The 12,596-nt window shown below is 39.7% G+C and overlaps 1 protein-coding gene across 5 annotated transcripts in view; it reads left to right on the top strand.

Moving 5' to 3' along the window:
* The window catches only part of SOAT1 (sterol O-acyltransferase 1), a 63,275-nt gene extending 51,717 nt beyond the window's left edge, over positions 1–11,558 (top strand). For 2 of the 5 annotated variants that reach the window (XM_009192476.3, XM_009192482.4), the window contains exons 12-16: positions 2,348–2,445; positions 3,556–3,654; positions 5,305–5,440; positions 6,616–6,761; positions 9,050–9,414. In XM_009192476.3, coding sequence (XP_009190740.1) covers positions 2,348–2,445; positions 3,556–3,654; positions 5,305–5,440; positions 6,616–6,761; positions 9,050–9,106 — 536 coding nt within the window. In that variant the 3' untranslated portion in view covers positions 9,107–9,414. Of the gene's footprint in view, positions 1–2,347; positions 2,446–3,555; positions 3,655–5,304; positions 5,441–5,609; positions 5,690–6,615; positions 6,762–9,049 lie in introns of those variants that run through there. The other 3 variants (XM_003893454.4, XM_003893456.4, XM_021930095.2) reach the window with 3 other exon arrangements.
* The last annotated feature ends 1,038 nt before the right edge of the window (positions 11,559–12,596 follow it).

Genomic DNA, 12,596 nt, shown 5'->3' with positions numbered 1-12,596 from the left:
TTTTATAAATGAAGTATCCTTCTTCCAGTCGTAGGTCAGTCTTTCATCTTCTGGCTTTCACTCAAGTTGTGCCTTCTCTGACAGTGGACAGTCCGCATTCATGCTGTGTCTTCCTGTTCACTATTCAGTTCATTGTCATCTTGCTCCTAATTCCACCAAGCCACTCAAATGCCCTTTGTTGAAATTACTAGTAACCTCCATATTCTAATCCAGTGGATGGATTAAGACGTACTTTAACCCTTATCCAAGTTGACCTCCATGAAGCATTGGGTGCTGCTGACCACATTTTGAAATCTCTCTTGTCACTATTTTCTTGCTCTTTTTTTTGAAACCGGGTCTCTCTTTGTCACCCAGTCTGAATGCAGTGGTGTGATCATGGCTTACTAGCCTTGACCTCTTGGGCTCAAGTGCTCCTCTCGCCTCAGTAGCTGGGACTACAGGTGCATGCCACCACGCCTGGCTAAGTTTTTATTTTTTGGAGAGACGGGGTCTCCCTGTGTTGCCCAGGCCGTTCTCAAACTCCTGGGCTCAAGTTATCCTCCTGTCTCTGCCTCTCAAAGTGCTGGGGTTACAGGCTTGAGCCACCATGCCCGACCTTTTACCACTATTTCTTATTTTCCTCCTGTCTTTCTGGCCATACCTTGATTTCTTAAATTTATTTATTTATTTATTTATTTTTTTGTCTATTATAAAGATATATGAGTACCTAGTACTATGCCAGGTGCAGAGGACTCAGAAGTGAACAAGACATGTATTATCTTTACACTCTGGGAGTTTTTATAGTTTCCCTTACTTTTCCTCTTTCCTTTACTCATTGAATGTTGGTAATGTTTTGTGTCATCACCTTCCCTTTCTTTTCTTCTCTTGCATTCCTCTTACAGTAACCCTCCCTCACCGGCCCCAAGACTTATTTGAATGAACTCTATCTGTCCCTAAAATAGAATATGTGTTACATACCTGAGTGTCTTCCTCACTAGCTGCAAAGTTATTGAGATCAAGGATTGTCTTTTATAGCCAATCACAGTCTCTCTCATATTGTCTGGTACATAGTTGATGCTCTATAAATATATATTTTTTAATAAATGAGTGAAAGAGGTGGACATATAAATGGATATTTTACAATATATTGTAATATGTACTACATAAGTAGGATAAACAAAATGCTTATGGCCTTTGTTTCGTATTAGAGAGAACATTTAATACTGGGTATTGAAAAATAGGTATTTGCCTGGCAGAGAATTGGTGGAAAGGTCATTCTAGGTAGTGGGATGGATGCAAGGGAGTGGAGCATTCTGGAATGGCATAAATCCAGTTGTGGATGATATTTACAACACTTAGAGGGTAGAATCATTGGAGATATGTTTAGAATGTTATCTGTGTCACTATGTTAACCGTGTCACTGTTAACGTTTTGGACTGGTTAATTCTTTGTTTGGAGTGGCAGTCTTCTGCATTGTGGCATAATCTGTTTAGCAGCATCCTGGCCTCTAGCAACTAGATACCAGTGGCACAGCTCCCTCTCCTCCAATTGTCACAGCACTGGTGCAGTGGCTTGCACCGTAGTCCCAGCTACCCTGGAGGCTAAGGTGGGAGGATCACTTGAGCCCTGTGAGTTGAAGTTCAGCCTGGGCAACATAGTGAGACCCTGTCTCTTAAAAACAAAAAGTCTCTAGAATTTCAAGTGTCCTGTGGGGGAGAGGGGCCAAAGTCTCTCCCCAGTTTTAAACAATTGCTGAAGACGGGGGTATAGGGGCCAGATTTTTAAAGGGCCTTGGGTACCAGGTTAAGCCATATATCTAGGCATTTCTTAAAAACAAACTGGGTAGGCTGGGCGTGGTGGCTCACGCCTGTAATCCCAGCACTTTGGGAGGCCGAGCTGGGTGGATCACGAGGTCAGGAGATCGAGACCAGCCTGGTCAACATGGTGAAACCCTGTCTCTACTAAAAATGCAAAAACTTAGTCGGGTGTGGTGGCACGTGCCTGTAATCCCAGCTACTCGGGAGGCTGAGGTAGGAGAATTGCTTGAACCCTGGAGGTGGAGGTTGCAGTGAGCCGAGATCTCTCCATTGCACTCCAGCCTGGGTGACAGAGTGAGACTCTGTCTCCAAAAAAAAAAAAAAAACCCAGACTAGGTAACGTCATTTGTTGAACCCACTTTGAAGGAAGTTACTGTTTTAAAATTAAGATAATTAACTCCAAAAGCATATCATCTCTGGAATGGGTAAACTGGAATAATAACTTATATTTTACAAAATAATACCAGCTAAATAAAATGATGTGATATAATTAGTTGCTTGGCATGTGAGCTATTTGGAAAGACTGTTAATATTGTTAATCTTATTTTTAGGTGTGCTGATTCTCTTCCTTACTTTTTTTGCCTTTTTGCACTGCTGGCTCAATGCCTTTGCTGAGATGTTACGCTTTGGCGACAGGATGTTCTATAAGGTAGTATATACTTAGACTTAGCTTTCTTTTCACATTTTTTTGTCTTCCTCATTATTAAGTATTTCGACATTGTTGGCCAATGTCACCAGCCTTTCACACAAACATTGTGAAATAATTTTCTTTTCTACAAATTTTGCCAATATTCTCTGAAATTCAGTTACGGATATAACTAGCATAACCTTGTGTTTTCTTCTGTCTCTAATGTCTGCTCCCTTATCATAAGCACGTGGTTTCTGCTGGATCCTGCGAGGATATATTGGTGATTCCAGTAGGAAACTATTGGTTCAGAGCACACCATGAGACTTCCCTGAGTGTTCATTCATTTGAAATGGACCGTCTAGTTCTGTAGGAGTGACCTCAGCAAATTATTCATTTAAGACAGCTGAGCAGTTCACGAGGGAAATAACTTTTCCCTGTTTTGTTTTGAAAGGTATTAATTTTGCTTCAGATAGTATCCTTATGCTTCTAAAGTTGGAATAAAGCTCTAGAATTAGAGTCAGAATGGCTCATAGCATTCTTTAACCCTACCTAAAGCTCTCTTTCAGTTTGGTTTGTTTTTGGCAACACTCCAAGTCTACCAACTTCTTTCTCAAACATTAAGTGCAGATTGCAGATTTTAGATAGCTGATCTCATTCATCTGATCTTAAAATTGGGAGCAAGAAATATATATAGGGATACCAGGACTTTGAGGTGACCACCGTCTCACTCTTTGGGTAATTTTGCTATTTCTGGTAACCACCAAACAGCTCTCTAGTGTTAGCACTCTATCTGGTCTTCATGACCATAGAATTTTCTCATGACATTCTAGCAAGGTAAGGGGGGTGGGGCTTACTGATTGCTGTTCAGATGGACATAGACTTAAATGGTTCTGTGTGTTGTGTATGAACCTAGGAACTAAATCATACATAGTACGAGAATTCATGTCATATTCAACATTAATAACCAAAATGCCTTTGAAGATTTTTCTCTCATCAGCATATGAACCAACAGTTTATCACAGTGTACTTTGGTTTTTCTGTTACATGTGTTCTTTGGGAAAGTCAGAGGGGGTTGCTTTTGGGTGGTGTGTGTGTGTGTGTATAGTTTTATACCTTTACTTTTTCCCTCAGGATTGGTGGAACTCCACATCATACTCTAACTATTACAGAACCTGGAATGTGGTGGTCCATGACTGGCTATATTACTATGCTTACAAGGACTTTCTCTGGGTAAGCAGCAAGATTTAAGTTAATGTTATTTAAGAAATAGAGATTCTTTTTCAGAAAGTATGAGTATTATACAGATGGAAGAAGTTATATTTAATTGTTCATGAGGAGAGGGTGATAGTATATTTTCAGTTTTCTTTTGAGAAATTTACCATGTAGAAACCTGCTTTGAATGGTGCTGCTTAGAAACCACTGTGTACAGTAGTAGGTCTAATACTGTGTCTTTTGCTCTGAATTTTATCTTACGTAACAAAGTGAGAATGCATGGAGGTTGGAGTTGAAATGATCCACCAATAATAGATAGTTTCTTTTTTTTTTTTTTTTTTTTTGAGATGGAGTCTCACTCTGTTGCCCAGGCTGGAGTGCAGTGGCGCGATCTTGGCCCACTGCAAGCTCCGCCTCCCGGGTTCATGCCATTCTCCTGCCTCAGCCTCCCGAGTAGCTGGGACTACAGGTGCCCACCACCACGCCCGGCTAGTTTTTTGTATTTTTAGTAGAGACGGGGTTTCACCATGTTAGCCAGGATGGTCTCGATCTCCTGACCTCGTGATCCGCCCGTCTCGGCCTCCCAAAGTGCTGGGATTACAGGCGTGAGCCACCGCGCCCGGCCTAGATAGTTTCTTATGAATCTCATTGCCAACAAATAATCTCCCTATGGTCTTTTTCATTCATTTTTCTTGGTTGAAGGTGGAGAAACACTTTTTTTTTTTTCCCCCACTCTTGTTGCCCAGGCTAAAGTGCAGTGGCATGTTCTCAGCTCACTGCAACCTCCGCCTCCCGGGTTCAAGTGATTCTCCTGCCTCAGCCTCCCAAGTAGCTGGGATTACAGGCGCCCACCACCCAGCCCAGCTAATTTTGTAGTTTTAGTGGAGATGGCATTTCTCTATGTTGTTGGTCAGGCTCGTCTGGAACTCCCAACCTCAGGTGATCCACCCACCTCGGCCTCCCCAGAGTGCTGGGGTTACAAGCGTGAGCCACCGCGCCCAGCTGAGAAACACTACAGTGAGAAACACCTTTGTGTGGATTTGTATCTCTCCAATCAGTGACACCTGGCTTTCAGACATTCTTTAGAGCAGAATATACTTAGACTGATGAGATGTAATCTTGAATCTCCTGGTTGATTAATACTGGTATCTGGATTACAGTTTTTATTAAGTGAGGGCACCATTTGGCTTAGTGACAGCATCTTATGGTGGAAATAGCATTGTATTAATATTTGAGTGCTAATTCTGTCATTCAGGTGTAGTTTCACATATGGATAAGGCAAGTCCCTTCTCCTTCTGAAGTCTTAGTTTTGTTATGTGTAAAAATGGAGAGGACACTTGCCCCATCTGCCATACAGTGTTACTCTAAAGACTGAAATTCAGTATGTTTCATTTATATAGGAAAACTATGTTTTGTCAGTTGTAATAACTTACAAATATAAATTATTGATATTTTTGAAAATAGACTCATATTTGAAAAATAATAAGTATTTGTAAGTATATATGATTTGTAATTATTTTAATAGATTTGGATTAATCCAAGGAGTAGACTTAGAAAGTTAAGTACAAATATAATAGGTACCTTTGGCATATAATTTTACATCCTATATAATTCATGCTTGCTTTAAATTTTTAAAAATTACTTTGTAATGTTTTCCTTTTTCTTTAGTTTTTCTCCAAGAGATTCAAATCTGCTGCCATGTTGGCTGTCTTTGCTGTATCTGCTGTAGTACATGAATATGCCTTGGCTGTTTGCTTGAGCTTTTTCTATCCCGTGCTCTTTGTGCTCTTCATGTTCTTTGGAAGTAAGTATCTTGGCGTGCTGTGAGTACTGGGTACTATGCTAAAAAAGAAAACCAGATAGAAAGGAAACTATAAAATCAATGTAGGAGAACTAGATAGTAGTAGTAACATTTTAAGGTAGTACTTGTTTATCAGATGGTCAGAATATTGACTTTTAATAATTATACACAGCTCTGTCTCAAGATGTTTACACTTTGAAGTAGAGAAATGAACTAGGTAACCTCATGAAGACCATTGATGACACTGATTTGGTAGGTCATAAAAGTTATCTGTATAAACAGCTTTCCTATTCATAACCATTGTGATTATGCACCCCCTAGAAAACTGACAAGTTTTTGAGTGAGTAGAGAGGGAAAAGTTGGAATATGAATATTCTAATTCCATGAAATATATATACACATGTTCTGAAAACACTGATTTCTTGTAAGTTACTGATTTTAACACTGAAGCTTTATTTTTCTTTATAGAAACAGTGACCAGGGCCGGGCGCGGTGGCTCAAGCCTGTAATCCTAGCACTTTGGGAGGCCGAGACGGGCGGATCACGAGGTCAGGAGATCGAGACCATCCTGGCTAACACGGTGAAACCCCGTCTCTACTAAAAAATACAAAAAACTAGCCGGGCGAGGTGGCGGGCGCCTGTAGTCCCCGCTACTCGGGAGGCTGAGCCAGGAGAATGGCGTAAACCCGGGAGGCGGAGCTTGCAGTGAGCAGAGATCCGGCCACTGCACTCCAGCCTGGGTGACAGAGCGAGACTCCGTCTCAAAAAAAAAAAAGAAACAGTGACCAGAATTTAAAAATATATAAACAGTTGTTGTTCGCTGTGATTATGCAATGATAACAGCAGATATATCTGAAGCCCCTCATCTTCTGACAAATTATGTTTTGATACCTGTATATTTCTTTCTTTCTTTCTTTTTTTTGAGACAGAGTTTCACTGTCATGACCCAGGCTGGAGAGCAGTGGTACGATCTCAGCTCACTGCAACCTTTGCCTCTCTGCTTCAAGTGATTCTCCTGCCTCAGCCTCCCGAGTGGCTGGGATTACAGGCGCACACCACCACGCCTGGCTAATTTTTGTATTTTTAATAGAGATGGGGTTTCACCGTGTTGGCCAGGCTGGTCTCGAACTTCTGACCTCTGATAACTGTATATTTCTTTGTTGCCTTTCTATCTTTAGTGGCTTTCAACTTCATTGTCAATGATAGTCGGAAAAAACCAATTTGGAATGTTATGATGTGGACTTCTCTTTTCTTGGGCAATGGAGTCTTACTCTGCTTTTATTCTCAAGAGTGGTATGCACGTCAGCACTGTCCTCTGAAAAATGTGAGTCACCAATCTGGTTGGAGTGCAAAAGAACCTGTTTATTCTCTGATTGTGAGAGTTGGTGGGCAATGTTGAGGAGGATAGTAGTGGAGATTATGATGAATTAGTGTTAAAGAGAGGGAAATGAGGAGTAAAAGCATTCGTTCATTATCTGATCTTACTGTACTTGAAGTTTTTCCTTTTGTTTAGTTTTCTTCACATTTAACTCTCCTAGTTTTTGGTTTTCTTCTTTTACTGCCTTTTCTTTAGCCACTTCTAATTTTTTTCTTTTTCTTTTTTCTTTTATTTTTTTTTGAGACCGAGTCTCACCCTGTCGCCCAGGCTGGAGTGTAGTGGCTCTATCTCAGCTCACTGCAGCCTCCGCCTCCCAGATTGAAGCGATTCTCCTGCCTCAGCCTCCCAAGTAGCTGGGATTGCAGGAGCATGTCACCATGCCCGCTATTTTTTTGTATTTTTAGTAGAGATGGGGTTTCACCATGTTAGCCAGGATGGTCTCGATCTCCTGACCTCATGATCCGCTCACCTCAGCTTCCCAGAGCGCTGGAGGCACCGCGCCCAGCCAGCCGCTTCTAAGTATTCTCCAGGGTTTTCCTAATGCCATGTATGTCCCTACTACCACCACCTAAAACATATCTTCTTTTTTTTGAGACAGAGTTCATTTCTGTCACCTTTAGGCTGAGGCAGTGGGTCGGATCTCAGCTCACTGCAAGTCTCACTTCTCCTGCTTGCTTCATTCTCCTGCCTCAGTCTCCCAAGTGGCTGGTACTCAGACACCCGCCACCTGCCTGGCTGTTTTTGTATTTTTTAATAGAGATGTGGGGTTTCACTCCCAGAAATAGCTACTTATGTCTCCATCTCCTGACCTCGGATCTGCCTGCCTCTCTTGCCTCCCAAAGTGCTGGGATTACAGGTTGAGCCTCTGCCCGGCTCTGGCTTTTTTTTTTTTTTACTTCCTTCTAAATAAACTCTTGGACAACACTGAGATGCCTTCCATTACTCTTGATTCTATTTTTGTTTTTGGTTTTGGGTAATTATATTCAGGTTTCATTTATTCTTAGGACTTTAGTTTTTAGCTATACATGGGTACAGATTTTAGGAGGATGGCTTTTTTTTTTAAGAATTTTATTTTCAAGTAACATAGTATAGGATATAGACTTAGGAATTTTCTAGCAAACACTCTGGTTAATTTAATTGATGTGATCTGGTTAATTAAATCTATTAGCACTAGCTGAAAGTATTGCTTATAGTTATGGATAGAATTTCATGATGGAAACACCCTAAGAAGTAGGATTGCCAGGCTTTTTGTGTATATAGGGCATGTCCTGTATTTAATACTTTTGTCCTGCCTCCTGTATGGGGTTTCTTAGAACACCCCAAATGTCCTATATTCTGCCTTTTTCAGTAAATTACAAAAAAATATGACAGATAGAGCTATTTGTCTCAAGTTTATCTAGGCATCCTATACTTACATTTGCTAAATTTGGTGGCCCTACTACTAAGTCATTCAGTCCCTACAACCTTCCAGGTTTGGAGGAGATGCCTTCTTGATATATTTCCTGGGTATTTCTCATAGGCATCTGTAACTGAAGATGTCCATAATGAAATCAGTTTCCTCTCCAAAGCTTCCCCTCTTTCTGTGTATCCTATGTCTGTTAGGCTGCCTCAACTACCCCTCTTTATTTCATACTGATCTCCTTTGTTCAACTGAAGTAATTGCTCTCGACTGTCCCTGGTCACCTGGATTCCACATATCAGATTTTATTCTCCTATCAAAATCCAATTTGGATGCCACATCTTCCATGATGATTTTTCAAATGCCTGCTTCCCTCTCTTTCCTATTTCTGAACTTTTGTAGTGCTTCATTTGCTCCTCCTTTCGATAGTTCAGTAATTTTAAACCTTGTATTAGTCATTTATATATATATATTTGTCGTCCTTAACCACCATTTAGATTTTAAGGTCCTAAAATAGGGCTGTGCTAAAATAAAAGATACAGAAAGAAATAGTGCCTATTTAGAAACTGGTCAAAGTCCACACAATTGTGTATAGTTTACTGGACTTTAAAAGCTTTATGTGAAGCATCTAAATTGAATAAATCTGTGTTATAGATAAAAGTACTGAACATCTTTTGAATTAGGGAGCTGCTTATACCTTGAGGGTTATTGAAATGGTGGGAGGCATTTTAGAGATGTACAATGTATCATATTAACATCCCCTGTCTACCTCCACACCTCCTCTACTCTGTACACAAATAAATTATTTTTCCATTCTTATTTTTCCCCACTGCAGCCCACATTCTTGGATTATGTCCGGCCACGTTCCTGGACTTGTCGTTACGTGTTTTAGAAGCTTGGACTTTGTTTCCTCCTTGTCACTGAAGATTGAGTATTCTCCCTGATTTGGAGCCAGCTGTTTCCAGTTGCTACTGAAGTTATCTGTGTTATTTGAACCACTCCAGGCTTTACAGATGACTCACTACTCCATTCTTAGGTCACTTGAAGCAAAACTGTTGGAAGTTCACTGGAGTCTTGTACACTTAAGCAGAGCAGAACTTTTTTTGTGGGGCTGGGTCGAGGGAGAAGGCAGACTAATAGCTGAAGTAATGACAGATTGTTGCTGGGTCATATCAGCTTTATCCCTTGGTAATTATATCTGTTTTGTTTCTTGACTCCGTCCAATCAGAGAATAAACATCATTGTTTCTTGGCCACTGAATTAGCCAAAACACTTAGGAAGAAATCACTTAAATACCTCTGGCTTAGAATTTTTTTCATGCACACTGTTGGAATGTATGCTAATTAAACATGCAATTGGGGAAGAAAAAATGTAGAACGATTTTTGCTATTTCTAGTAGAAAAAAAAGTCTGTTTTCCAAAGATAATGTTATACATCCTATTTTGTAATTTTTTTGAAAAAAGTTCAATTTTCCTCAGTTTTTACCTTGTTTTCTCTATAGATCATGATTTCTGTGAAGCAAAAAGATGCCTTTACCATGAATTCTTGAGTTTACATCAATAATACTGTATATTAAGGGGATCAGAAGTAGGAAGGAAAAAATAAAAGATAGCAGAGGAAAAAGAAAAACATTTCCTCTTATAACTTCCGAAGTAATTTGTAAAAAAGATTTGTAGAGTCAATCATGTGTTTAAATTATTTTATCACAAACTTAACATGGATGATATTCCTTTTTAACTTTATGGTAATAACTTCTTTGAAGTTATTTAGAAATATCCTTTGGAACAATTATTTTATTGCCTAATAAATATTGACTTTATCTTGAATTATTTTGCAGACTAGTGAGTCTGTAACATAAATATTAATCACTTCCACTCATATTAAAGTGATCATTAAGGATCCAGAAGCTGGCTTCTGTGTTTGCTCAGTTATTATACTTTTAACTGTAGTAGGTTTTTAGGTGGAATAAATTAATACGTGATTGGTTTCAAGGAAATGTACTCTTATTATATAATACTTTCATTTTATAAGATGCCCATTTCTAATACCATGTGTGTAGAAATTATTTGTATGTATGAGGTATGATTGTAAAGATTGAGCATTGGAAGAGGTATCAGAGACCATGTAGTTCAACTTTCCACTCAAAGTAAGATTTATGAATTATTTAAATGATTGTTGTTACTTGGAACAGCCACTTGAGAGGCTCTCTTGGTATTGTTCGGAATTGTTTTAAAGTCAGTTTGAGTCTCACAAGAAGGTAAGTAGAATTTCTTAATAGTCACAACTTAATTTGAACCACAAGTATCTGGCTTAATCATGTATCTTATTCACGATACAACTGATGAGTTTAGGTAATTTTCAAACATTAAATCCAACTTCAGTGGACACAAATACACCTCAAAGGAGGTTATTTTTTAAAAAGTATTCTGCATGTTCCCGCAGTAATGTTCTGCACAACAGTATTGTAATTGTAATGGAATCATAACCTCCTAACTAGTTTGTTTTAATATGGCTTGTAATTCTTGACATTTTTCTTAAAATTAAAATGAATCAGTCTCTTGAATTTATAACTGCATTTTAAATATATTGGGAACAGATTGCTCTAAGGCCTGGTTATGAGCAAGCCAATCTTTTGAATCTAAAGAATGGAATTCTTAGGTTTATATTTCTGTTAAGAAATACTATAAATATGACTCTTATGAGAAGACTTTGTTGCTCTGTAGTGTTTCTGAATACTATATTTGTTGGATTGATCAAGGCTATTTTTCAAAAAGCTCTCTGCTTCCTGTTTGTTTGTTTGTTTGTTTGTTTTTAGACGGAGTCTTGCTCTGTTGCCCAGGCTGGAGTGCAATGGCGTGATCTCGGCTCACTACAACCTCTGCCTCCCTGGTTCAAGCGATTCTCCTGCCTCAACCTCCTGGGTAGCTGGGATTACAGGCCCACGCTACCACGCCCGGCTAATTTTTGTATTTTTAGTAGAGACGGGGTTTCACCATGTTGGTCAGGCTGGTCTCAAACTCCTGACCTTGTGATCTGCCCGCCTCAGCCTCCCAAAGTGCTGGGAATACAGGCATTAGCCACCGTGTCCGGCTTCTGTTTCCTGTTATTAGTGATTTTTCTGCCCAAGATTGCGACAACAAATATGTAGAACTATACACTGTTTAGAATGCTGAGACTGCTCTAAGAAACTTTCAAAAACAGTAGCACTTCAAGGAATGCTCACTTTCTGTGAAAGAAACTGGTTTGATAGCCATAATCTTATTGCTAGCTGCTTTTAGCAAAAGTCTTTTCTTGAAACCACCCCCATACTCTTTAAAGAAATAAAAACTAAAATCTCTTGTTAATGTTTCGGGAAGATTTATTTTAAAGTAATAAGCTTAAAGCTTTTGTTTCTGTAAGATGTAATGATAGTAACTATTATTTTGGGCATATTAACCAACAGAACAACTATGTAGTATATATTTCACTTTCTCATTAGATCTCTAACTTGACCTTCTAGTACCTTTATGTATGAGGATAAATTTGTTAGATCCTTTTATTCCCAATCTTGGATAATGATGCAAAATGGAGTTTTGTTTTGTTTGTTGGTAGATTCATGTACTAAAACTGTCCAGGTAAAATCGCTTTCCTCATGTTAGAATTTAATTAGAAAACTGAGGCTGCCCTATTTTTCTTTTTTTTTTTTTTTTTTTTTTTGAGACAGAGTCTTGCTCTGTCGCCCAGGCCAGTTTTTTTTTTCTCTTGTACAGATGGGGTTTCACCATGTTGCCCAGGCTGGTCTCAAACTCCTGGACTCAAGGGATCTATTTGCCTCAGCCTCTCAAAGTGCTGGGATTATAGTTGTGAACCATAGCTCCTGGCTCCTGGCTCCAGAATCAATATTTTAATGGAAGATAGCTCATACTTTTTGTTTTTGTTTTTGTTTTGTTTTGTTTGTGGGTTTTTTGTTTGTTTGTTTGTTTGTTTTGAGACGGAGTCTTGCTCTGTCACCCAGGCTGGAGTGCAGAGGCGCAGTGTCGGCTGGCTACAAGCTCCGCCTCCTGGGTTCACTCCATTCTCCCGCCTCAGCCTCCTGAGTAGCTGGGACTACAGGCACCCGCCACTACGCCCGGCTACTTTTTAAAATATTTTTAATAGGGACCGGGTTTCACCTGTGTAGCCAGGATGGTCTCAATCTCCTGACCTCGTGATCCACCCACCTCGGCCTCCCAAAGTGCTGGGATTACAGGTGTGAGCCACCGCGCCCGGCTTTGTTTTTGTTTTTAAAGAGACAGGGCCTCACTCTGTCACCCAGGCTGGAGGGTAGTAGCGTGATCATAGCTCGCTGCAGTCTCAAACTGCTGGACTCGAATAGTGCTCTGGAGTACCTAGAACTACAAGTG

The sequence above is a fragment of the Papio anubis genome, chromosome 1 (assembly GCF_008728515.1).
Source record: "Papio anubis isolate 15944 chromosome 1, Panubis1.0, whole genome shotgun sequence".
Taxonomy (NCBI): domain Eukaryota; kingdom Metazoa; phylum Chordata; class Mammalia; order Primates; family Cercopithecidae; genus Papio; species Papio anubis.
The sequence above is the reverse complement of the archived record's forward strand: the minus strand, read 5'-3'. Positions and strand labels throughout refer to the sequence as shown.